The sequence below is a fragment of the Gallus gallus genome, chromosome 2 (assembly GCF_016699485.2).
Source record: "Gallus gallus isolate bGalGal1 chromosome 2, bGalGal1.mat.broiler.GRCg7b, whole genome shotgun sequence".
NCBI classification, from domain to species: domain Eukaryota; kingdom Metazoa; phylum Chordata; class Aves; order Galliformes; family Phasianidae; genus Gallus; species Gallus gallus.
In genome coordinates this window covers 148,324,355-148,350,831 of record NC_052533.1, presented here as the reverse complement: position 1 = coordinate 148,350,831, position 26,477 = coordinate 148,324,355, and the positions used below count along the sequence as shown (strand labels likewise).

The following is a 26,477-nucleotide window of genomic DNA, read 5'->3' as shown; positions in this document are numbered from 1 at the left end:
TAAATTGGGTTGGGTTGGAATGGTTATTAAAGTTCATAGAGCTATGGAATGGATTGGAAGGGTCCTTAAAGGTCGCAGAGCTGCAGAATGGGTTGGAATGGAAGTGTTCTTAAAGGTCCTAGAGGCATGGAATGGTTGGGCTGGAAGGGTCCTTAAAGATCATAGAGCCGTAGAGTCATAGATTGGGTTGGGTTGGAATGGTTATTAAAGTTCATAGAGCTATGGAATGGGTTGGAAGGGTCCTTAAAGGTCGCAGAGCTGCAGAATGGGTTGGAATGGAAGTGTTCTTAAAGGTCATAGAGGCATGGAGTGGTTGGGTTGGAGGGGTCCTTGAAGATCATAGAGGCAGAGTCATAAATTGGGTTGGTTGGAATGGTTATTAAAGTTCATAGAGCTATGGAATGGATTGGAAGGGTCCTTAAAGGTCGCAGAGCTGCAGAATGGGTTGGAATGGAAGTGTTCTTAAAGGTCATAGAGGCATGGAGTGGTTGGGTTGGAGGGGTCCTTGAAGACCATAGAGGCATAGAGTCATAAATTGGGTTGGTTGGAATGGTTATTAAAGTTCATAGAGCTATGGAATGGGTTGGAAGGGTCCTTAAAGGTCGCAGAGCTGCAGAATGGGTTGGAATGGAAGTGTTCTTAAAGGTCATAGAGGCATGGAGTGGTTGGGTTGGAGGGGTCCTTGAAGACCATAGAGGCATAGAGTCATAAATTGGGTTGGTTGGAATGGTTATTAAAGTTCATAGAGCTATGGAATGGGTTGGAAGGGTCCTTAAAGGTCGCAGAGCTGCGGAATGGGTTGGAATGGAAGTGTTCTTAAAGGTCCTAGAGGCATGGAATGGTTGGGCTGGAAGGGTCCTTGAAGATCATAGAGGCAGAGTCATAAATTGGGTTGGTTGGAATGGTTATTAAAGTTCATAGAGCTATGGAATGGATTGGAAGGGTCCTTAAAGGTCGCAGAGCTGCAGAATGGGTTGGAATGGAAGTGTTCTTAAAGGTCATAGAGGCATGGAATGGTTGGGTTGGAAGGGTCCTTGAAGATCATAGAACCGTAGAGTCATAAATTGTGTTGGGTTGGAATGGTTATTAAAGTTCATAGAGCTATGGAATGGATTGGAAGGGTCCTTAAAGGTCGCAGAGCTGCAGAATGGGTTGGAATGGAAGTGTTCTTAAAGGTCATAGAGGCATGGAGTGGTTGGGTTGGAAGGGTCCTTGAAGATCATAGAATCATGGAATGGGTTGGGTTGGAAAGGTCTTTTAAAAGCCATAGAACCATGAAATGGTTGGGTTGGAAGTGTCCTTGAAAATCATAGAGGCATGGAATGGGTTGGGTTGGAAAGGTCCTTCAAGGTCATAGAGCCACGGGATGGTTGGGTTGGAAGGGTCTTTAAAAGTCTTAGAGCCATGGAATGATCAGGTTGGAAGGGTCCTTAAAGATCACAGAACCACAGCACGGTTGGGTTGGAAGGGACCCCCAGCCCCACCCCTGCTTTATGCTGGCTGCCCCCCAGCTCAGGCTGCCCAGGGCCCCCCCACAGCCTTGGGCACCTCCAGGGATGGGGCACCCACAGCTCCGGGCAGCAGTGCTGGGGCCGCACCGCCTCCGGGTGAAGGATTTCCCCACGCCTGACCCCAGTCTCCCCTCTTTGAGCTGAAATCCATCCCCCCCATGTCCTACCACTCTCTGCCCACACACAGTCGCTCTCCTCCTGTTTATCAGCTGCCTCTCATCTCGCCCGACCGTGACGATGAGATTTAAACCTCGAGCTGTGCCATCCCCATTTAAACAGCCAATTTAAAGGGAAAAAAAAAAAAAAAAAATCAACAAAAACCCCAAACCGCAGCAGCTGCTGCTGTCGCTGCCTTTGTTTCATTACCTGCTGTGCTTCCCAGCTCTCAGCCCAGCTGATGTCCCCGTGCTGAGTCACAGCTGCTGCCCACCCCCGGAGGGTGCGGGGTGGTCTCTCCTTTCAGCGCCGCGTGAGGGAGCTCACAGCACGAGGTGGGCCAAGCCAACAAGAAGGCTTCTACAGCTTTCCTCCTCGTCGGAGGACTTAACAGCTGCTGGAAAGCAGGGGATGCTGTTGGCTGAAGGCAGGGGATGCTCTGCTGTCTGAATTTCGGAGGGGTTCCTGCTGCGTCCCGCTGCAGAGCGGGTGCGGGCAGTGGGGATGGGAGATGGGGGCTTGGAGCATCATCTGGGCTATGAAGGTGCCGTGTCCTCAGCAAGCCTGAGCTCAGCTTCTACCTCTTCTCCCCCAGGTTTAGGTAACCCCTCTGGGGGTCTGCTTTGCCCCCCATGGCATTGAGCAGAGCCCTGAGGCATCGCGACAGAAGCAGAGTGGGGCTGGTGAGGTCTGAATATGTGGCATCAAAGAGGGGTTCGGCTTCCAGTTGTGCTGTCTTTTACGTGGACGGATAGTGACAGGATGTGGGAGAATGGCTTGAACACAAAAGTGGGGAGATTGGGGGTCAGATGTGGGGAAATCCTTCACCTGGAGGCGGTGCAGCCCCAGCACTGCTGCCTGGAGCTGTGGGTGCCCCATCCCTGGAGGTGCCCGAGGCTGTGGGGGGGCCCTGGGCAGCCTGAGCTGGGGGGCAACCAGCCCACGGCAGGGGTGGGGCTGGGGGTCCCTTCCAACCCAACCATTCTGTAGCTGTGTGATCTGTAAGGACCCTTCCAACCCAGCCATTACTATCTCTATCATCTTTAAGGATCCTTCTAAGCAAACTATTCAGTGGCTCTATGATCTTTAAGGACCTCTCCAACCCAACCATACTGTGTCTCTACAATCTTTAAGGACCCTTCCAACCCAACCCGTTCTATGGCTCTACAGTCTTTAAGGACCCTTCCAACCCAACCCATTCTATGCCTCTATAATCTTCAAGGACCCTTCCAATCCGACCATTCTATGTCACTGTGCTCTTTAAGATCCCTTCCAAACCTCTCATACTTTGTCTCTATGATTTTTAAGGACCCTTCCAACACAATCATACCATGGGTCTGTGATCTGCAAGAGCCCTTCCAACCTATCCCATGGCACTACAGTCTTTAAGGACCCTTCCAACCCAACCCATTCCACGGCTCTAGGATCTGTAAGGGCCCTTCCAACCTATCCCATGGCACTACAGTCTTTAAGGACCCTTCCAATCCTCCCATTCCATGGCTCTGTAATCTTGAAGGACCCTTCCAACCCAACTCATTCCATGGCTCTGTAATCTTTAAGGACCCTTCCAACCCAACCCATTCCATGGCTCTAGGATCTGTAAGGGCCCTTCCAACCCATCCCATGGCACTACGGTCTTTAAGGACCTTTCCAATCCTACCATTCCATGTCTCTGTAATCTTTAAGGACCCTTCCAACCCATTCCACGGCTCTAGGATCTTTAAGGACCCTTCCAACCTATCCCATGGCACTACAGTCTTTAAGGACCCTTCCAACCCAACTCATTCCATGGCTCTGTAATCTTCAAGGACCCTTCCAACCCAACCCATTCCACGGCTCTAGGATCTGTAAGGGCCCTTCCAACCTATCCCATGGCACTATAGTCTTTAAGGACCCTTCCAATCCTCCCATTCCACGGCTCTGTAATCTTTAAGGACCCTTCCAACCCAACCCATTCCATGGCTCTAGAATCTGTAAGGGCCCTTCCAACCCAACTCATTCCATGGCTCTGTAATCTTTAAGGACCCTTCCAACCCAACCCATTCCATGGCTCTAGAATCTGTAAGTGCCCTTCCAACCTATCCCATGGCACTACAGTCTTTAAGGACCCTTCCAACCCAACCCATTCTATAACATAATCAGGTGAGTGAGTTTTGTTTCATTTCCCATCATCACTGCTGTGCTGCCTGCCCACGCCATCCATGGCAGAGCCACATGAGTTCTCACAACCACGTTTCCCCAGCGGGGCCATCGCTCTCCATTCTCTGCCAAAAGAAGACTTTCCCACTGGACAGCATCCTTTATTTGGGATTGGGCACAGGAAGGGACCCCAAAGGCTGTGCAGTGAGCACGTTGGATCCCACAGCAAAGGAACAACCCCAATCCTGCTACATGCTTTATCTTTTTAGCTCTATTGGTCCACTGCAATTCTTTTTACTCCAGAATCACCGTGTCTGTGTGTACAGCAGTGCGACCACTGCTGGAGATGGTGTCTATTTCATGCCCCGTAGGCACGTGCCTTGTGAGCTCGCATCCTTGTGTCTGCATCCCATAGCACGGGGGACAGGAGTGGGTGCTGGAGCAGCAGCCCCCTCATTGTGCCCCTCTGGGTCACCCCCAGATAGCTGCTTAACTGCCCCTGCGTGCACTGATTGCGTGTGGGAGGTATTGGTGACAGAGCTGACCTGGGTGGGCCGGAGCGCTTTGGAAGTGATCCTAAAGAGCAATCGGAGCCGCACAGCTAAATGGAAAGGAGATAAAATGAGAGCTTTAACAGAAACCCATCGTACGTCCTCACCTCTCCTCTGAGCACAAAATCCTCTCCTGGATGAAAGGAGTGGGGCAGATCCAATGTAGCCGGAGTTCAGCAAAGCTTTTGATACTCTGCCACGTGGAAAATTGTAGCTGAAACTGGAGAGGATGGGGATTAGCACAGGAATTTGGAGGGGGGGGCTGACAGAGATCTGCAGGGGCTGCTCTGCCTGGGGGAGCGGATTGCAGCCTGGGGATCTCAGGGCACACTTTGTGGGGCCATGGGAGACGTTTCCCCAAATGCTGTTGGGCACAGTGAAGGATTGGGATGCCAACGTGGCAAGAGCTTGGGATGGCAAGATGGTGAAGGCTTGGGATGCCAATGTGACAAGGACTTGGGGTGTCGAGATGGCAAGGATTTGTGATGCCAGTTTTGCAAGGGCTTGGGGTGCCAGTATGGGAAGAACCTGGGGTGCCAATGTGGCAAAGGCTTGGGGTGCCAATATGGGAAGGACCTGGGGTGCCAATGTGGCAAGGACTTGGGATGCCAAGATGGTGAAGGCTTGGGATGCCAATGTGGCAAGGACTTGGGATGTCAATGTGGCAAATGCTTGGGGTGTCAGGATGACAAGGACGTGAGATGTCAAGATGGTGAAGGCTTGGGATGCCAGTTTTGCAAGGGCTTGGGATGCCAAGATGGCAAGGACTTGGGATGTCAATGTGGTGAAGGCTTGGGGTGCCAATATGGGAAGAACCTGGTGTGCCAATGTGGCAAGGACTTGGGATGCCAAGATGGTGAAGGTATAGGATGCCAGTGTGGCAAGGACTTGGGATGCCAATGTGGCAAATGCTTGGGGTGCCAGGATGGCAAGGACTTGAGATGCCAAGATGGTGAAGGCTTGGGGTGCCAATGTGGCAAGGGCTTGGGGTGCCAGTTTTGCAAGGGCTTGGGATGCCAAGATGGCAAGGACTTGGGATGCCAATGTGGCAAATGCTTGGGGTGCCAAGATGGCAAGGACTTGGGATGCCAGTTTTGCAAGGACTCGGGGTGCCAAGATGGTGAAGGCTTGGGATGCCAATTTGGCAAAGGCTTGGGATGCCATTTTGGCAAGGACCTGGGATGCCAATGTGGCAAAGGCTTGGGGTGCCAATTTGGTGAGGACTTGGGATGCCAATGTGGCAAGGGCTTGGGGTGTCAATGTGGCAGAGGCTTGGGGTGCCAAGATGGCAAAGGCTTGGGGTACCAAGATGGCAAGGGCTTGAGATGCCAAGATGGCAAGGACTTGAGATGTCAATATGGGAAGGACCTGGGATGCCAATGTGACAAGGAATTGGGATGCCAACATGGTGGAGGTATAGGATGCCAGTGTGGCAAGGACTTGGGATGCCAGTGTGGTAAAGGCTTGGGGTGCCAATGTGACAAGGACTTGTGCCAAGGTGGCAAGGACTTGGGGTGCCAAGATGGCAAGGACTTGGGATGCCAATGTGGCAAGGACTTGGGGATACCAATGTGGTAAAGGCTTGGGATGCCAATGTGACAAGGACTTGGTGTGCCAAGATGTCAAGGGCTTGGGGTGTCAATGTGGCAGAGGCTTGGGATGCCAAGATGGCAAAGGCTTGGGGTGCCAAGATGGCAAGGGCTTGGGGTGTCAAGATGGCTAGGACTTGGGATGTCAATATGAGAAGGACCTGGGATGCCAATGTGGCAAGGACTTGGGATGCCAAGATGGTGAAGGCTTGGGGTGCCAAGATGGCAAGGACTTGGGATGCCAGTTTTGCAAGGACTAAGGATGCCAAGATGTCAAGGGCCTGGGGTGTGAATGTGGCAAAGGCTTGGGGTGCCAATTTGGCAAGGACTTGGGGTGCCAATGTGGCCAAGGCTTGGGATGTCAAGATGGTGAAGGCTTGGGATGCCAGTTTTGCAAGGGCTTGGGATGCCAATTTGGCAAGAGCTTGGGAAGCCAATACAGCAACGTGTTGGGATGCCAGTGTTACGTGGATTTGGGATGCCAGTGTTAGATGGATTTGGGATGCCAGTGTTACGTGGATTTGGGATGCCAACATGGGCTGCTGCCCAGAAGAGCCCAGGCAGCCTTGTGAGCTGGAATGACAGAAGCGAGGCGGTCACGCTGGCTCAGGGCTGTGTCCTTTCTAACAGTGGAAATGGTTGTGCCACTTACAGATGGTTTAATTCGGGCTGATCTCCTATAAACTTCCATAGCTCTGCGCTGGGGGACCTCGTGCTCTTCCAGCTTCCCTTCAGCTCTGAGCCACTGTGGCTGGGTGTTGGGTGCGTGCTGTGGGTTCTGGCTGCTTCCTGGGGTAGGAAGGCACTATCAAGGCACACTCATGGTGTGGGGTAGCCCTGCTGGAGCAGCATTGCTGAGAGGGCTCTGCCAGGGGTCTGTGGTCCTTGCGGTGGGGCAGCAGCATTAAGCAGGAGCGGTACGATGCAGCATCGTGGTGGAGAACCACATTGAAAGCACTGGAGGGTCTTCTGCAGGAGCAGCCGAACTCACCTGGCAGCCAGCAAGCCCCGGGTGCCAACCTTTAGTATCAACCTACCTGGTTTTGGTGCGGGCAGGTGCAGTTGTGCAGCCTGGATGCGTTGTAGGGTTCTTTAGGGTTAGTGCTGTGCTGGCAACGGTTGGGCTCGGTGGGACAGTGTCAGCTCTGCGTCAACGGAACGAAATCCAGGTTGTGGAATGCATTTTGGAGCTGTCGTGTGGCTTTGCCAAGATGAAAATCCCTCCTGCTGCTGCTGCTGCTGCTTTGCAGATGCTCCTATTGACAGCACAGCTCCTGACGGCGGGCCAGAAAGCTGATGGGATCCGTGCTGCACTGCAGAGCTGAGAGGCTGCGTGGCTGGGGTGGGATCTGGGCCGGTGGTTATGGGGTCACGGTGATGGCATGAATGGTCAAAGGAAGGGCAGCCGTTGTTGTGTGCCTGTGCTGCAGTCCTGCACCGTGTGCTCACCCCTAAATTGGAGCAGCGTGGATTTGGAGGGTGGGCGGTTTGGGGGATGGGGAATTGGGTGGGTGGGCGCAGGCGGCGCTCAGCAGCTCCGCGTCCGGGTGGGGGCGGTGATGATGAGTGGTGTCCCCCATTGGGGAAGCAGTGCTCTTTCACCCCTTTATCAATGGCTCAACCCAAGCTGTGGTGTGATCCTATGGGGGATCCCATGGCTGTGCTGGCTGGGACAGCCCCGGCACCTCCTGGTTCCTTCTGTGTGTTGCTCTGCTCGGAGCTCTGACGGCACCTGTGCGTCTATGGGGCGTGGGGTCAGAGCAGTGGGGCTGCAGGCCCATCCCCACCTGGCTGCCCTGCTCTGCCCCAGGCCCATGCACTGAGAGTGGCAGCGTGTGGAATTGCTTTAATTTGCTCACAGATGTTGGCATTTCCACTCAGCCTCCCCGGCTCGTCTTAATTTGCTCAGGAGGGCATTGGCTGTTGCTGGAAGCAGCTAATTGGGACAAGCAGCTGAATTAACAGATTCACAGTTGTGCAATTGGAGATGTCATCTTCAGAGCACGCTTAACCTCCCCAGCTCTATTGCAGCCCCCCGGGGGAACGGTGCTGTGCTGGTTGCGCTGTCGAGCAGCTTGGTGGCAGCACAGGACTGGCTGCTTATGAGGCAGGAAAGCGTTGGTGGTGCCCGAGCTCCAGCAGTGTGCCCCACACTTTGTGCCTGAGCCCCACACCTGGCTCCATGCCCAAGTCCCATACCCCAGCTCCATGCCTAAGTAATTCCTTACCCGAACCCCATGCCCGAGTCCTTTATCCACCCCCCGTGCCTGGCTCCGTGCACGGTTGGGTTGGAAGGGTCTGTAAAGACAGCAGAGCCACAGAATGGTTGGGTTGGGTTGGAAGGGTCCTTAAAGATCACAGAGCCATGGAATGGTTGGGTTGGAAGGGTCCTTAAAGATCACTTAGCCCTGGAATGGTTGGGTGGGAAGGGTCCTTAAAGATCACAGAGCCCTGAAATGATTGGGTTGGAAGGGTCCTTAAAGATCACAGAGCCATGGAATGATTGGGTTGGAAAGGTCCTTAAAGATCACTTAGCCCTGGAATGGTTGGGTTGGAAGGGTCCTTAAAGATCACTTAGCCCTGGAATGGTTGGGTTGGAAGGGTCCTTAAAGATCACAGAGCCCTGGAATGATTGGGTTGGAAAGGTCCTTAAAGATCACTTAGCCCTGGAATGGTTGGGTTGGAAGGGTCCTTAAAGATCACAGAAGCACAGAATAGTTGGGTTGGAAGGGTCCTTAAAGATCACAGAGCCATGGAATGGTTGGGTTGGAAAGGTCCTTAAAGATCACTTAGCCCTGGAATGGTTGGGTTGGAAGGGTCCTTAAAGATCACAGAGCCATGGAATGGTTGGGTTGGAAGGGTCCTTAAAGACAGCAGAGCCATGGAATGATTGGGTTGGAAAGGTACTTAAAGATCACTTAGCCCTGGAATGGTTGGGTTGGAAGGGTCCTTAAAGATCACAGAAGCACAGAATAGTTGGGTTGGAAGGGTCCTTAAAGATCACAGAGCCATGGAATGGTTGGGTTGGGTTGGAAGGGTCCTTACAGATCACAGAACTACAGAATGGTTGTGTTGGAAGGGTCCTTAAAGATCACAGAGCCATGGAATGGTTGGGTTGGGTTTATACGCTCCCTTCAAGTACTGGAAGGCCACAATGAGGTCTCTTCTCCGACACAATGAGCCTTCTCTTCTCCAATCGTAGAATCACCAAGGTTGGAAAAGACCCACAGGATCGCCCAGTCCAACCAAGCTAAACAAGCCCAGTTCCCTCAACCTTTCCTCACAGGAGAGCTGCTCCAGCCCTCTGACCATCTTAGTGACCCTCCTGTGGACCCACTCCGAGAGCTCCACGTCCTTCCTGTGCTGGGGACCCCAGATGGGGCCTCACAAATAGAGGGGGACAGTCACCTCCCTGTCCCTGCTGGCCACCCCTGTTGTAATGCAGCCCAAACAACACCCCTAACCCTAACCTTGCATTGCTCACGTGATAACGACTTCCAAGCTGAGGAACTGCAGCTGAGGAGCTTCAGGAGGTGGGACCATCACCGGACCTACAGAGACCCAGGGCTGATATCTGGGAAGGGAAAGGGACGGGTGGGCTCCGCAGAACCACCGGATGGGTTGGGTGGGGAAAGGACCACCGTCCCCATCCAGTTCCAATCCTCGCCCCCCTTTCCTGTTGTAACGCGGCGTTTTACTTTGCTTTGCACAGAGTGGAAACAGCTTCCATGTGTTCGACCAAGGACAGTTCGCCAAGGAGGTGCTCCCAAAGTACTTCAAGCACAACAACATGGCCAGCTTCGTGCGGCAGCTCAACATGTGTGAGTACCTCGGGGGGGGTGGGGGGCAGCCCGTGGGGCTCAGTGCTGCAGTGAGGCGCCCGTCTTTAACCCAGCGAGCGTTTCTGCCTTTGCAACCACTCAGTTTTGGGGACCCAGGGGTAAGCTGAAGGTCGGCTGATGGGATTAACAGCACTGCAAGCTGGTGCTGGATGAAAAGAACCAGTCGGGCTCCTTTCATCTCCACCGCAGCCCTGATTATTAGATCAGGAGCTCTCAGTGCATGCTTTGTGCTCTCTGTCATTAGCTGCTGGCGTTCCTTGCCAGCCCTGCAATGAAGGAGGAACTCGCCTGGAATGCGTCCAGCTGGACTGAGCTGCCACACACAACAGCTTGTTCATTTTCTGCCTGCTTTCTTCAGGGGGTGTTGCGGTCAGCGTTATGTAAAGCAGGCACTTGACTGAACTTGCACTTCTTTGCAGCAGTTAACTTTCTCCCCGTTGGAGCTGCAGCGGTCAGAGCAGGGCTGGAAGGATGTCAGTCCTTTGAGGAGACCGCCAGCTCTGGGCTGTTCCGATGGTGTGGTGCCTCACCCTGGGCTTTCTAAGCCTGCAGTGATGCAGTGAGATTCAGGCCGTGGCTTGGGCAAGGTGCATTCTTGGCTGGGTAAAGAGCTGGCTGGATGGCTGGACCCAGAGGGTGGTGGTGAATGGGGTCACATCCAGCTGGCGGCCGGTCCTGGGGGGTGTTCCCCAGGGGTCGGTATTGGGGGCTATCCTGGTCAGTGTCTTTACTGATGGCATTGGGTGCACCCTCAGTCACTTTGCAGGTGGTTGGTCTGCCCAGGGTGGGAGGGCCCTACAGAGGGACCTGGATGTATGGGATCACTGGGATGAGGCCAATGGGATGAAGTCTAACAAGGCTGTGCACTGAGTCCTGCACTTTGGCCACAAGAACCCCAGGCAGTGATCCAGGCATGGGGCAAAGTGGCTGGAAGGCTGCGTGGAGGAAAAGGACCTGGGGGTGTGTTGGTCGTTGCTTGGCTGAAGGTGAGCCAGCAGTGTGCCAAGGAGGCCAAACAGCATCCCAGCTTCACCATCTAAAGATGCTCAGAGGGTGCAGCACCTCCCCTACAAAGACAGGCTGAGGGAGCTGGGCTTCGTTCAGCCTGGAGAAGAGAGAAGGCTGCGGGGTGACCTCATTGCAGCCTTCCAGGACCTAAAGGGAGCCTCCAAAACGGGAGGGGAGTCAACTCATTGAAAGGGGAAACGGTTTGAAGTTGGAAGAGGGAAGATTGAGCACATCTTCCCGTTTCTGAGAGCTGCTGGCTCTCAGAAATGCCCCCCCCCCCCCATGAACAGAACCGGTGAGCTCCAGGGCTGGGAGGGGGGCGTGTGCTGAATGCTGGGGGTGCTCCTGCAGACCCAGGGCTGCAAGTGGGGAGCAGGAAGGCTGATTTCAGCCCTCCTCCTCCCTTCAGTGCCGGCAGTTTCAGCCTTTCCTCTGCTGCCCTGTGCCGAGAGCAGCAGAAATGGGTTTGGGGAGAGCGGAGTTTTGTGTTCCACATCACGTTTTTTGGGGGGGGGTTGAGATCTGTTGGAGAGGTGACAGCGCTGTGTGTTAAAGCAGACAAGGAGGGGGGGGGGTCCCCGTGCTCCCTTCTGCTTTCTGAAGCCCACGTTTAAGCTTCGAGCCTTTCCCTGCTTGCTTTGCAGATGGCTTCCGGAAGGTGGTGCACATCGAGCAGGGAGGGTTGGTGAAGCCAGAGAAGGACGACACTGAGTTCCAGCACCCCTATTTCATCCGTGGCCAGGAGCACCTCCTGGAGAACATCAAGAGGAAAGTCACCAGCGTAAGTGTGCGCTGCACGTCCCTCGGGACGGGCTCTGGCTGAGCTGCTGAAGCAGCATCAGATGCTGGGTGGGCTCCTGGCCCCCAGAGCTGCTGCTTTGCACTCTGCCAGCAGCTCTTCTTTGCTGCCCGGCTGTGAGCTGCGGTGCTGCTCAGCTACGTCCCCTTATCCTGGAGCCATTCCCTTTGGTTTGGGGACCTTTTCTCACTGATGTCAGCGTTGGGTTCGTTGTGGGACCGCTTGGGGGTCCCCCTCTGTCCCCCAGCAGCATGCTGCCCTGCAGACCAGACTGTCTCTGGGGTCAGCAGTCCTCATTTCCATCTCCTCCAGACAAGCAGGGGGTTGGCTTGGCAGAGGGAACCTTGAAGGGGCTGAAGAGGAACTGGGCTTGCTGCAGGAGGGAGAGCAGCCCCAGGTTGAGCTGCTGTCCTTGCTTAAATGGGCTTGGAGGGGTAACACTGTCTGTGCACAGGAAGGATGAGTGCCTGCACTGTTACCAACGTGTTGGCCTCGTATGTGTCCCATGCGTAGGCGTGGGCAAAGCCCTTTAGGCTCACAGATATGCCTTGCAGCTGCCCCTGCTTCCCAAGCTGCACAACTGCCCCCACCTGTGCCCTGAAGGCCCCGCTGGGCGCTCACAGCTCCAGAAACACCTCAGGACCTTCCAGGTCCATTTCCCAGTGCCGAAGCGTGGGTCGGAGAGGTGTATTTCCATCATTCTAACCCAAACCTCACGCAGGACAGCAGTGGGCAGGCTGACACGACAGCCCCAGCCTGGCAGATCTGTGTGCATCGCAGCATCTCATCAGGGTTCCGCCAGCAAAACAGATCCCCGTGCTCAGGGTCTGCTCCTCAGCTGCTCTGGCATTGCCCCTCCTGTCCCAGCTTTCCTTCCCAAGCCAGCTGATGACTTCTTCATTGCTGTTCTGTTGGCTGCATTGCAGCAGAGACTTTGCAGGCACGGCAGGGACGTCCCTTGTCCTGCCTGCGGCGTGAATGAATGCACTCCCAGCTTCAGGGCTGCTTTAGGGCTGGCGTAGACAGACACATCTCACCCGTCTGAAGGGCTGTGCCCAGCAAACAGCTCTCGTGCAGACCTTCAGCATCACCTGAGTGCTTCCCTGGTGTTTGCAAGCAGGGGTTTCCCTGCAGAACGTTTGCATCGGAGGTGGTTGGTTTTCATCCCTCGGCGCGATGTGAACAGCTGTGGATGCAGAGATCTGAAGAGGGATTTTTTCATGCAGTGTGAGCTGTGATACTCCCAATGGCTGTTCTGTAGGAAGGAGGCATTGCTGACGTCTGCCTTTCTGCCCCCAGGTGTCCAGCATAAAGAACGAGGACATCAAGGTGAGGCAAGACAACGTCACCAAGCTGCTGACCGACATCCAGGTGATGAAAGGAAAGCAGGAGAGCATGGACTCCAAGCTGATAGCCATGAAGCAGTATGTATGTGGGGAGGGGCGGCACGAAATGGCACCGTCTGCTCCATGCTTTCCTTCCTCCACGTGTTGGGTTTGAGGCAGAAAGAGGGGGAGGTGCTGCAGGGACCTCCTGAGCACCATCAGAGCCCGTTGGTGACGTCCTGTTTGCAGCCAGGCTGCAATCCCAAACGCAGGGCGAAGGTTCCCGGAGTGCAGCTCTGCTTTGAGGCGTTGCAGTGGTGGTGAGGCCTTCAGGGGTGTCCTTTTGTCCCCACCAGCTTTTCCTCTGGCTTTTTGGGCGATGCAGGATGCTGGATTTTGCCCCCCGTGGATTTCTTTGTTGGATTCATTTTGTTTCCCTCTCACGAAGTGTAACTGCTCTGCCCTTGTGCTGCACTGGGGTGTTCATTTCGGGTCATATCTGCTGTCCTTCTGTTACTGCAGTCCTCCTCCAGGCCCTTGACTTCTTGCACCCCATTAGATTCTGGCTGTGTGTGGCTCACTGGGGGGTCCTTGCGCTGGGCTGGAGGCAGAGGGGGGATCTCAAGGCCTCCAGGAGTGCTGCCTTCCCCTAAAGAAACTCATCATGAAGGTGATGAGACCCCATCATGGCTGCCCGAGGACGTGGGGGGACCCTGGGCAGCCTGAGCTGGGGGGCAGCCAGCCCACGGCATTGGTGGGGTGGGGGGGGGTCCCTTCAGTAGCAACTGTGTTGTGGTTCTGTGATCTGTAAGGACCCTTCCAATCCAACCCAACCATTCTATGGTTCTCTCATCTCTAAGAGCCATTCCAAGACGGCCGTTCAATGGCTCTATGATCTGTGATCTTTAAGGACCCTTCCAACCCAACCCAACCATTCCATGGCTCTGTGATCCGTAAGGACCCTTCCAACCCAACCATTCCATGGCTCTGTGATCTTTAAGGACCCTTCCAACCCAACCGAACCATTCCATGGCTCTGTGATCTTTATGGACCCTTCCAACCCAACCATTCCATGGCTCTGTGATCTTTAAGGACCCTTCCAACCCAACCCAACCATCCCATGGCTCTGTGATCTTTAAGGACCCTTCCAACCCAACCATTCCATGGCTCTGTGATCTTTAAGAACCCTTCCAACCCAACCATCCCATGGCTCTGTGATCTTTAAGGACCCTTCCAACCCAACCCAACCATTCCATGGCTCTGTGACCTTTAAGGACCCTTCCAACCCAACCATTCCATGGCTCTGTGATCTGTAAGGACCCTTCCAACCCAACCATTTCATGGCTCTGTGATCTTTAAGGACCCTTCCAACCCAACCCAACCATTCCATGGCTCTGTGACCTTTAAGGACCCTTCCAACCCAACCATTCCATGGCTCTGTGATCTGTAAGGACCCTTCCAACCCAACCATTTCATGGCTCTGTGATCTTTAAGGACCCTTCCAACCCAGCCATCTCATAGCTCTATGATCTTTAAGGAGCCTTAAAGATCCACAGCTCCGTGACCTTTAAAGACCCTTCCATCCCAACCATTCTGTTCTCTGTGACCTTTAAGGACCCTTCCAGCCCAGCAACCCATTCCACATCTCTATGACCTTTAAGAACCCTTCCAACCCAATCAATTCTGTTCTCCATTATCTTTAAGGTCCCTTCCAACCCAACCCATCCCGTGGTTCCATGCATCATTCTATGATGGCAGCACCTTTGCTGCCCTTCTGTGTTTCTTTTCCCCTCGCGGTGGTGGTGCAGAGGAGTTTTATCATGTCATAAATGTCACTTAATGAGACCTTTTGGGCCATGCAGTGGGAGCTGCCCTCCAGGGGAGCTGTGTACCATCAGCTGTAGGGCCTGCACTGAGACCTGTAGGGTTGCCTGAGCCTGAGGAACCCTTCAGAGCTGATCAGATGGGGCTGTGGTGTCTGATTCCCTTGAACAGTGTTTTATACTTTTTGGGTTTAAGCTTTATTTCCCCCCCCAGCTTTGTATCCCTGTCCATCAACTGGAGAGCAGTGTTTAATCTCACAGCGTCACCGAGGTTGGAAAAGTCCTCCAACATCACCCATTCCAACCATCCACACACAGCCAATATTTCCCCACTAAACCATGCCCCGTAGCACAACAGCTGAACGTTTCTTGGGCACCTCCGGCGTCGGTGACTCCACCACCCTGCGGTGCCAGTTGGGATCTCAGTGCTTTTTGTGCTCCTGGGGCATTCTCCATACCCTCCTTCCATGCCTCGTGCGGTCCCACAGAGCCACAAGGCTGAAGGCTGCACACCCCCCCCACTGCCTGGGGTCTGCTGCAGGCGCCTTCTGCCTGCTCCCCTGGCTCTTGCTGCAGCAAACATCAGCATTATTAAGGATGCTCATCCTGCAAACCTCTAGGTGGAGCGCACACCGTGCTTCTCTGAGCTCTGCACACACAGCCCACCCCCTCCAAGCAAGCAGCGCAGCTCCGTTCACCACTGCGTAAGAAACATTCCACGCTCGTTTCAAAGCTCATCAGCCACTCGATGCTGTGGGTGCTTTTTTCCATCCTTTTGCCAGTTCTGCATCTCTCTCAGTGAGTGCGGTTTTGGGGCTCACGTCCCGTTGCCTTTATTGGCCCCCCCCTGCCCTCTGTTTGCTCCTGAGCGCCATGCGTGGGTTGCTGAGTTCTCCACAAGACATTCCCAGGAGCCCTCCTTCCACCTTCCGTTTCTGCTGAGTATTTCCTTCTTGCTCCTGGAGCCGTGCTGCATGCAGCTCGCTTTGGGTTGGTTCTGCATCCACGTTGTTCTCAGAGCAGCAGCTGCTGTTGCTTAAGGACCCTTCCAACCCAACCATTCCATCACTCTGTGATCTTTAAGGACCCTTCCAATCCAACCGTTCTGTGGTCCTATGATCGTTCATGACCCTCCCAACTGAACCATTCCAAGGCTTTGTGACCTTTAAGGACCCTTCCAACCCAACCATTCCATGTCTACAATCTTTAAGGACCCTTCCAACCCAACCATTCCATGTCTACAATCTTTAAGGACCCTTCCAACCCAGCCATTCCATGGCTCTGTGATCATTACGGACCCTTCCAACCCACGCTATGTCACTTTGATCTTTAAGGACCCTTCCAACCCAACCATTCTGTTTTCTATCATCTGTAAGAACCCTCCCAACCCAACCCATTCCATACCTCTATGACCTTCAGGGACCCTTCCAACCCAGCCACTCTGTGGCTCTATGATCATTACGGACCCTTCCAACCCACGCTATGTCACTGTGATCTTCAAGGACCTTTCCAACCATTCTGTTTTCTGTCATCTGTAAGAACCCTCCCAACCCAACCCATTCCATACCTCTATGATCTTTAAGGACCCTTCCAACCCACGCTATGTCACTGTGATCTTCAAGGACCCTTCCAACCCAACCATTCTGTTTTCTGTCATCTGTAAGAACCCTCCCAACCCATTCCATACCTCTATGACCTTTAAGGACCCCTCCAACCCAGCCATTCTGTGGCTCTATGATCATTATGGACCCTTTCAACCCACGCTATGTCACTTTGATCTTTAAGGACCCTTCCAACCATTCTGTTTTCTGTCATCTGTAAGAACCCTCCCAACCCATTCCATACCTCTATGACCTTCAAGGACCCTTCCAACCCAGCCATTCTGTGGCTCTATGATCATTAGGGACCCTTCCAACCCACGCTATGTCACTGTGATCTTCAAGGACCCTTCCAACCCAACCATTCTGTTTTCTGTCATCTGTAAGAACCCTCCCAACCCATTCCATACCTCTATGACCTTCAAGGACCCTTCCAACCCAGCCATTCCGTGGCTCTGTGATCATTACGGACCCTTCCAACCCACGCTATGTCACTTTGATCTTTAAGGACCCTTCCAACCATTCTGTTTTCTATCATCTGTAAGAACCCTCCCAACCCATTCCATACCTCTATGACCTTCAAGGACCCTTCCAACCCAGCCATTCCGTGGCTCTGTGATCATTACGGACCCTTCCAACCCACGCTATGTCACTTTGATCTTTAAGGACCCTTCCAACCATTCTGTTTTCTATCATCTGTAAGAACCCTCCCAACCCAACCCATTCCATACCTCTATGACCTTCAAGGACCCTTCCAACCCAGCCATTCTGTGGCTCTCTGATCATTAGGGACCCTTCCAACCCACGCTATGTCACTGTGATCTTCAAGGACCCTTCCAACCCAACCATTCTGTTTTCTGCCATCTGTAAGAACCCTCCCAACCCATTCCATACCTCTATGACCTTCAAGGACCCTTCCAACCCAGCCATTCTGTGGCTCTATGATCATTACGGACCCTTTCAACCCACGCTATGTCACTTTGATCTTTAAGGACCCTTCCAACCATTCTGTTTTCTGTCATCTGTAAGAACCCTCCCAACCCAACCCATTCCATACCTCTATGACCTTCAAGGACCCTTCCAACCCAGCCATTCTGTGGCTCTATGATCATTAGGGACCCTTCCAACCCACGCTATGTCACTGTGATCTTTAAGGACCCTTCCAACCCAACCATTCTGTTTTCTATCATCTATAAGAACCCTCCCAACCCATTCCGTACCTCTATGACCTTTAAGGACCCCTCCAACTCAGCCATTCCAGGGCCCTGTAATCATTAGGGACCCTTCCAACCCACGCTATGTCACTGTGATCTTTAAGGACCCTTCCAACCCAACCCAAAGCCATTCCATGGCTCCGTGTTCAACACACACGTGCAGTGTGTGCAGCAACGTGTGTGTGCACTGCGCATATAGCCCTGTGGCTACGTGTGTGCACTGCTGTGTGCTCCCTGGTGCAGTGATTGCTCTCTCCCTTTAGCAGCACTGCCAGCAGCACAGAGCCTTTCCTCATGCCTGGAGCTCCATTCTGAATCCTTTTTCCTCATCCAGAGGTACCTTTGGAGCGGATGGGGCTCCCCTCAGCTGCTCTCCAGCTGTCCTTTCTATTAAGCCTCTCTGTTGGCATAACAAAGCTTAACGAGCGCGGCTCACAGGGAGATCCCGTAGTGCACCGAAGCACACGTGGGCCGGGAGCTCTGCTCTGGGGTTTTCCTACTGAGGCTCAGATGTGTCCTTGTGGCTTTTGGTGTTTTAGTTTCTGGGTTTGTTTTTATTTGGGTTTTTTTTTGGTGTTTTTTTTCTTGCTGCTCTCCTGGAAAATGCAACTCCTTGGTCCTCTTCCAGAGCCTTTATGGGTCTCTGGAGATAGAAAGTAAAAACAACATGTGTACGAGATGGAGAAAAAAGGCACGCCTGCCACCAGTGGAACAAATGGAACAGCCAGGAGCTTTAGGGGAGGTTTCAGTGCTCCCTGCGGCCTCTCGGCCTTTTGGCTCTGAGGGCTGCGGTGCATCACAGCCTCCCCGTCCTCCCAGTTCACTCCTGGGGGTGGAGGAATGAATACAGCAGGTCCTGGCCTGAGGACTACTCAGTTCTGTGCAGGAGGAGCGTGGGGCTGGCACTGAGATGTGCCTTAGGGTGGTGTGGCCCCAGCACTGCTGCCTGGAGCTGTGGGTGCCCCATCCCTGGAGGTGCCCGAGGCTGTGGATGGGGCCCTGGGCAGCCTGAGCTGGGAGGCAGCCAGCCCATGGCAGGGGTGGGGCTGGGGGTCCCTTCCAACCCAACCATTCTGTGGTTCTGTGATCTGTAAGGACCCTTCCAACCATCCTGTGGTTGTGTGATGTGTAAGGACCCTTCCAACCCAACCATTCTGTAGTTCTGTGATCTGTAAGGACCCTTCCAACCCAACCATTCTATGATCTGTTAGGACCCTTCCCACCATTCTGTGGTTGTGTGATGTGTAAGGACCCTTCCAACCCCACCATTCTGTGGTTCTGTGATCTGTAAGGACCCTTCCAACCATCCTGTGGTTCTGTGATCTGTAAGGACCCTTCCAACCCCCCCATTCTGTGGTTCTGTGAGCTGTAAGGACCCTTCCAACCCCCCCATTCTGTGGTTCTGTGAGCTGTAAGGACCCTTCCAACCCCCCCATTCTGTGGTTCTGTGAGCTGTAAGGACCCTTCCAACCCCCCCATTCTGTGGTTCTGTGAGCTGTAAGGACCCTTCCAACCCCCCCATTCTGTGGTTCTGTGAGCTGTAAGGACCCTTCCAACCCCACCATTCTGTGGTTCTGTGTTGTGTAAGGACCCTTCCAACCCAACCATTCTATAATCTGTTAGGACCCTTCCAACCATTCTGTGGTTCTGTGATCTGTAAGGACCCTTCCAACCCAACCATTCAGTGACACTATGACCTTTAAAGAACCTTCCAACCCAACCATACCATTGCTTTATGTTCTGTAAGGACCCTTCCACCCCAACCGTTCTGTTCTATATGACCTTCAAGGACCCCTCCCAACCCAATCATTCTACTCTGTATGATCTTTAAGGGCCCTTCCAACCCAACCATTCTGTTCTCTATGACCTTCAAGGACCCTTCCACCCTAAACATTCTGTTCTCTATGACCTTCAAGGACCCTTCCAACCCAACCATTCTGTTCTTTGTGATCTTCAGGGACCCTCCCAACCCAATCATTCTACTCTGTATGATCTCTAAGGACCCTTCCAACCCAAACATTCTGTTCTCTGTGACCTTCAAGGACCCTCCCAGCCCACCCATCCCATGGCTGTATGACACCTCAGTGCAGGGGGTGTGTGGAGCAGTGCACGGAGCATACAAAGACAGCCCCTCCAGGCCCTGCCCATAGCTGGAGCACGCTTCCCAGCTCCGGATCTGTCGGTGCCCGGCTGTGACCCCTCAGCTCTTACAGCCTTCCAGTGCCTGAAGGGAGTTTCTGAACAGGAGGAGAACGACTGTGTGCAGGCAATGGGCAATGGGACGTGGGGGAATGGCATGAACCCAAAAGAGAGGAGATTTGGGGTCAGATGTGGGGAGATCCTTCACCCAGAGGCGGTGCGGCCCCAGCACTGCTGCCCGGAGCTGTGGGTGCCCCATCCCTGGAGGTGCCCGAGGCCGTGGGTGGGCTCTGGGCAGTCTGAGTTGGGGGGCAGCCAGCATAAAGCAGGGGTGGGGCTGGGGGGGTCTCTTCTAACTCAACTGTGGTTGTGCTACTGTGGTCTTTAAGCTCTCTTCCAACTCAACCCATTCTATGGCTCTGCGACCTTTAAGGACCCTTCCCAGCCATCCGTTCCATGGCTCTGTAATCTTTCAGGACCCTCCCAACCCAACCCCTTCTATGATGACCTTTAAGGACCCTCCTAACCCGACTGTCCCATGGCTCCGTGATCATTAAGGACCTTTCCAACCCAACCATCCTATGCCTCTATGACCTTTAAGGACCCACCCAACCCAACCCAACCCAACCCATTCTGTGGTCCCGTGGTTCTGCCATCACTGCCAATGCCATCCAGCTCAGAAGGAGACCCGGGCATCCTTTTATCAGCAGTTGTCCACCGTAGGTCTTAACAGAGTCACAAAATCACCGAGGACGGAAAAGACCTCCAAGACCCCCCCAGCCCAACCCACCCCTCCGTGCCCACCACCACGTCCCCGCGTGCCACATCTCCACTCTTCTGGATCTCCTCCAGGGATGGGGACTCTCCCACTCCCTGGGCAACCCACGCCGACGCATCACTGCTCTTCCAGAGAAGCTTTTCCTCATCTCCACCCTCACCCTCCCCTGGGTGCACCGTGAGGCCATCCCCTCTCATCCCATCACTGTTCCCTGGGAGCGGAACGGTCCGGAAAGGGATTCATCCCCATCAAGCTGGTTTTGCACCTGCTTGATCGGTTTCCCCACGTCTCCTTTGGGGACCATTCTGACATTGGCTCTGTGGGACCCGAGCTTAATTCCTCCCAACTACACTGCACCAATGTGGCCCCGGTGCTCCATGAGGCCCCGGCGCCCGCAGAGCTCAGAGCAAGCATTCCTCTGGATGCAAATAAATCTCAGCAGACACGAAAACTTGGCTGTGCTCAACGCAATCCCTCTCCACCAGAATTAGCTTACAGCATGCAAACCCCCCCCAACCCCCCCCGCCCCGTAAATCGTACCCAATAACTCCCACCCTTGTAACTTCCTTTATGGGTTCGCAGTTCCAAAAGCAACAGATCTATTTCTGCTCGACGCTGAACCCCGGGGGAGGGCGTTTGCAGCGGAGCATTTGTTGAGGAGGTGGAATGCATCAGTTGGGTGAGAGGAGAGCAGCTCTGGGCCGTGATGGAGCCAACCAGGCGACCTCTGCGTGCCATCACCGCTCCTCGTTAGCAGAGCCCTCCCAGCCTCAGTGCTGCGCTGCTCTGCTTCGGCGCTGCTGGGGGCGATGTGGGAGAGCAGCGAGCACAGCTCTGTCCCGGCACAGCTGGAATTTGCAGCCCTGCTTCTCCCTTCCCCTTTCCTCCGTAGCTCCAGGAGCGTGACGGTGTTCTTCTGTGCAGCGGTGTTAAGTGGGGTGGAAAAAGTGAGGCTCGGTGCATGCAGCAGCAGCAGCAGCGTGGGACTCGTAACGAGATCTCCTGTGAAACTGCTGCCCAGATGCTTTCTGTTCTGCACCGTGCTTTATGAGCCCGTCGTGCCCCCACGTGTCGTGCCTGCAGCTGTGCCGAGCTGCGTGCCGGTGCTGCATTGCCAAACTGGGGATGGGGAGAAGGGCTGCCGTCCCAGAAGGCTGTGTTGCCATCCAGCTGTAGAGGGGACCACCGAGGGATGGGTGAGGTGGGCTTCAGCGTGGGCAGTGCAGGGTCCTGTGCCCAGGGAGGAGCAACTGCATGGACAAGTAGAGGTTGGGGCTCAGGTGCTGGGAAGGAGCTCTGCCAGAAGGACCTGGGGGTCCCGGTGGGCAATGGTTGGCCAGTGGTTGGCCAACAGTTGAGTAATGATTGACCAGTGGTTGACTAATAATTGATCAGTGGTTGAGCAACAGTTGATTAATTGACCAACGATTGACCAGTGGTTGACCATTGGTTGACTAATAATTGATCAGTGGTTGAGCAACAGTTGATTAATTGACCAACGGTTGACCAGTGGTTGACCAACTCTTGCCCAACGGTTGACTGTGAACCAGTAGGGAGCCTTTGTTGCCGAGAAGCACTCTGGAGCCCATCAAAAGTTCCCAGGGGCCCATCAGAAGCTCTCAGGAGCCCATGGAAGTTCCCAGGTGCCCATCAGAAGCCCTTAGGAACCCATCAGAAGCTCTCAGGTGCCCATCAGAAGCTTTCAGATGCCCATCAGAAGCTCTCAGGAGCCCATGGAAGTTCCCAGGAGCCCATTGGAAGCTCTCAGGAGCCCATGAAAGCCCTCAGGTGCCCATCAGAAGCTCTCAGGAGCCCATGGAAGTTCCCAGGAGCCCATTGGAAGCTCTCAGGAGCCCATGGAAGCTCTCAGGTGCCCATCAGAAGCTCTCAGGAGCCCATGGAAGTTCACAGGAGCCCATCAGAAGCCCTTAGGAACCCATCAGAAGCTCTCAGGTGCCCATCAGAAGCTCTCAGGTGCCCATCAGAAGCCCTCAGGAGCCCATTGGAAGCTCTCAGGAGCCCATGGAAGTTCCCAGGAGCCCATCAGAAGTCCTTAGGAACCCATCAAAAGCTGTCAGGTGCCCATCAGAAGCTCTCAGGTGCCCATCAGAAGCTCTCAGGTGCCCATGGAAGTTCCCAGGAGCCCATTGGAAGCTCTCAGGAGCCCATGGATGCTCTCAGGAGCCCATGGAAGTTCCCAGGAGCCCATCAAAAGTTCCCAGGTGCCCATCAGAGGCCCTCAGGTGCCCATCAGAAGCCCTCAGGTGCCCATGGAGGTTCCCAGGAGCCCATCAGAAGCCCTTAGGAACCCATCAGAAGCTTTCAGGTGCCCATCAGAAGCTCTCAAGAGCCCATGGAAGTTCCCAGGAGCCCATCAGAAGTCCTTAGGAACCCATCAAAAGCTCTCAGGTGCCCATCAGAAGCTCTCAGGTGCCCATCAGAAGTTCCCAGGAGCCCATCAGAAGTCCTTAGGAACCCATCAGAAGCTTTCAGGTGCCCATCAGAAGCTCACAGGTGCCCATCAGAAGCTTTCAGGTGCCCATCAGAAGCTCACAGGTGCCCATCAGAAGCCCTTAGGAACCCATCAGAAGCCCTCAGGTGCCCATCAGAAGCCCTCAGGTGCCCATGGAAGTTCCCAGGAGCCCATTGGAAGCTCTCAGGAGCCCATGGAAGCTCTCAGGTGCCCATCAGAAGCTCTCAGGAGCCCATGGAAGTTTCCAGGAGCCCATTGGAATCTCTCAGGAGCCCATGGAAGCTCTCAGGAGCCCATGAGAAGTTCTCAGGTGCCCATGAGAAGTGCTCTGGAGGCACCGTGTTCCTGCAGCCCGGGTCTGGGCAGCATTGGTGCTCCAGCTCAGGATCCTGCATGCTCCACCGTGCTGCTCTGCCTGCTGCAGAGCAGCTGTTCCCTCCTGGAAAGGAGTGGTGTTGGGATTAACAGCAGCACTGTTGCTGTGCATCTGCACCGAGCGGTTCTGTGGGGCTCCGCTTTGCAGTTCAGTGGTCCCCTTTGGAAACGAGTTTATGATTTTGCTGTGTTGCTGAATTTCCTTTTAATAATGCATGAGGGGGAGCTCTCGTGCAGCAGAGGCTGAGGGCTGGGCTTGCAGGAGCTGGCAGTGGAAGCAAACATTGGGGCTTGGAGCAACGATAAGCAGCTGTGCTCCGTTGGTGGGGCTTCCATTGCCCGTCCTGTGCGCTGCGGCGGTGTAAGGGATTGAGCACCTCTGGCTGCAGCCTCATCTGAGCTCCTTCCCTGGGCTGGGTCTGGAGGGGGGACCCTCTGTTGACCCAGCGTCGCTCCCAGCGAAGAGGTGGGGGGGGGGTCGCAGCCCGATGTGCTGCTCCTTTACATTAAAGGAAATGAAGGAAATGAAGGAAATTAAAGCCTTTCTGCAGGTGTGTTATCAGCGTGGCCATCCGCTGCTTCCAAACGGAGGTGGCACTGCTTTGGCACAGGAAGGGGAGTTGGAACTGGATGAGCTTTAAGGACCCTCCCCAACCCAATCATTCTGTGGTTCTGTTCTTCCAACCCAACCGTTTAGTTCTCTTTTGATCTTTAAGGACCTTTCCAACCCAACCATCCCATGGCTCTGTGATCTGTAAGGACCCTTCCAATCCAACCATCCCATGGCCGTGTTATCTTTAAGGAGCCTTCCAATGCAACAATTTAGTTCTCTTATGACCTTTAAGGACCCTTCCAATCCAGCCATTTACTTCTCTTATGATCTGTAAGGACCCTCCCATCCCAACCCAACCATCCCATGGCTCTGGAATCTTTAAGGACTCTTCCAACCCAACCGTTTAGTTCTCTTTTGATCTTTAAGGACCTTTCCAACCCAACCGTCCCATGGCTCTGTGATCCGTAAGGACCCTTCCAACCCAACCATCCCATGGCTGTGTTATCTTTAAGGACCCTTCCAACGCAACAATTTAGTTCTCTTATGACCTTTAAGGACCCTTCCAATCCAACCATTTAGTTCTCTTATGATCTTTAAGGACCCTTCCATCCCAACCCAACCATCCCATGGCTCTGGAATCTTTAAGGACCCTTCCAATCCAACCATTTAGTTCTCTTATGATCTGTAAGGACCCTCCCATCCCAACCCAACCATCCCATGGCTCTGGAATCTTTAAGGACTCTTCCAACCCAACCATTTAGTTCTCTTTTGATCTTTAAGGACCCTTCCAACCCAATCATCCTATAGCTCTGTGATCTGTAAGGACCCTTCCAACCCAACCATCCCATGGCTGTGTTATCTTTAAGGACCCTTCCAACGCAACAATTTAGTTCTCGTATGACCTTTAAGGACCCTTCCAACCCAACCATTTAGTCCTCTTATGATCTTTAAGGACCCTTCCATCCCAACCCAACCATCCCATGGCTGTGTTATCTTTAAGGACCCTTCCAACGCAACAATTTAGTTCTCGTATGACCTTTAAGGACCCTTCCAACCCAATCATCCCATGGCTCTGTGACCTTTAAGGACACTTCCAACCCAACTATTTAGTTCTCTTATGATCTTTAAGGACCCTTCCATCCCAACCCAACCATTTAGTTCTCTTATGATCTTTAAGGACCCTTCCAACCCAACTATTTAGTTCTTTTATGATCTTTAAGGACCCTTCCAACGCAACAATTTAGTTCTCTTATGCTCTTTAAGGACCCTTCCAACCCAACCTAAGTTCGGGTCAGTGAGGCTCCTGGAACTCAGCTACCACTAAGTCTGATGTTATGGAAGGAAGGCTTTGCACAACCGAATTCTCCCCAAGATCCAAAAAGGAGAAGTCCTCGGAATTCCATCCATCCCCAATGTCTGTTTGGTACTGCTCTCCATTTTTGTCCCAACCCCCCCCTTGACTTCCATTGGCCGAACTGGGGCTCTTCCAGCCCCACACCGTGACCACACTCCCTGCTTTTGTGACCCCTAAATGGGACGATGGCAGTGCGTTGTTTGACAGCCTTCCTGCACAGAGGACCAGCCCAGCCCTGGGGGAGCCGGACTGGCTCAGAGTCAACCATCAGCTTGAGCCTAAAGTGGCGTTGATGGCCCGTAACGCTGCGTACAATGTGGGATCTGTGCCTTTTATCTCCTCTGCTGCTTTTTATGAGCTGACTCACTGCTTGAGATCATCTGAAGTCGGTTTTATGGGGCATTCCAAACCAGAGGTTAAAGACCCGGAGAGCACTCATTTTTTTTCAGCGCTGCGATCTGAATCTGAAGTTAATTACAGCCACAGCCTGAGCTAACGATGCTAACATAACTCGAGCCAACTGGAGGCTCCCATTCCTCCTTTGGGCTCCCGAGGCAGAATCTCGGCTGCGTGGGGTCTGTGGGGTGCACAAACCCCATAGGCTGTGGGGTGCACAGACAAAATGGCATCAGGGTTGCGGGCCGGGAGGTTGCCCTCCACCATTGATTTCTACAGCGTCGGTGAATTCGAAACGTGAAGTCATTATAGAGCACCAGAGATTTCCCGGGCGGATTTTGGTTGCTGGAAAGGCATAGGAAAGGTCAGGTTGGATGGAACCCTGGGCGGTTTCGGGTCGGATATGGGGAAAACAATTTCTTCTCTGAAAGTGGTGATGCATTGGCATGGGGCTGCGCTGGGGGCTGTTGGGGCCGCCGTCCCCAGAGGTGTTGGACAACCATGGAGATGTGGCACCTGGGGACAGATCAGTGGGGCTGGGTTGGGTTTGGGGATCTTGGAGGTCTTCTGCAATCTTTATGATTCTATGAACCTGTTCTGGTGCACGGTTTAGTGGTTGGGAGCCTGCACATCGCAGGGGGATGAAATGAGATGATCTGTAAGGACCCTTCCAACCCAACCATCCCATGGCTCCATGATCTGTAAGGACCCTTCCATCCCAACCCAACCATCCCATGGCTCCATGATCTGTAAGGACCCTTCCAACCCAAGCATCCCATGGCTCCATGATCTGTAAGGACCCTTCCATCCCAACCCAACCATCCCATGGCTCCATGATCTTTAAGGACCCTTCC

At 53.8% G+C, this 26,477-nt stretch overlaps 2 protein-coding genes across 2 annotated transcripts in view; both read left to right on the top strand.

Moving 5' to 3' along the window:
• Positions 1–26,477, top strand: part of LOC420362 (heat shock transcription factor 1) — a gene marked incomplete at its 3' end in the record, with an annotated part of 97,127 nt that overhangs the window by 7,621 nt on the left and 63,029 nt on the right. The window contains 3 exon segments of the mRNA NM_001305256.1: positions 9,659–9,767; positions 11,441–11,577; positions 12,895–13,019. Of these exon segments, the coding sequence (NP_001292185.1) occupies positions 9,659–9,767; positions 11,441–11,577; positions 12,895–13,019 (371 nt within the window).
• On the top strand, positions 21,236–24,230 carry LOC112531891. The gene has a single exon (XM_025148112.3). The coding sequence runs from the start codon at positions 22,599–22,601 to the stop codon at positions 23,565–23,567; it is 969 nt and encodes a 322-aa protein (XP_025003880.2). The 5' UTR covers positions 21,236–22,598; the 3' UTR covers positions 23,568–24,230.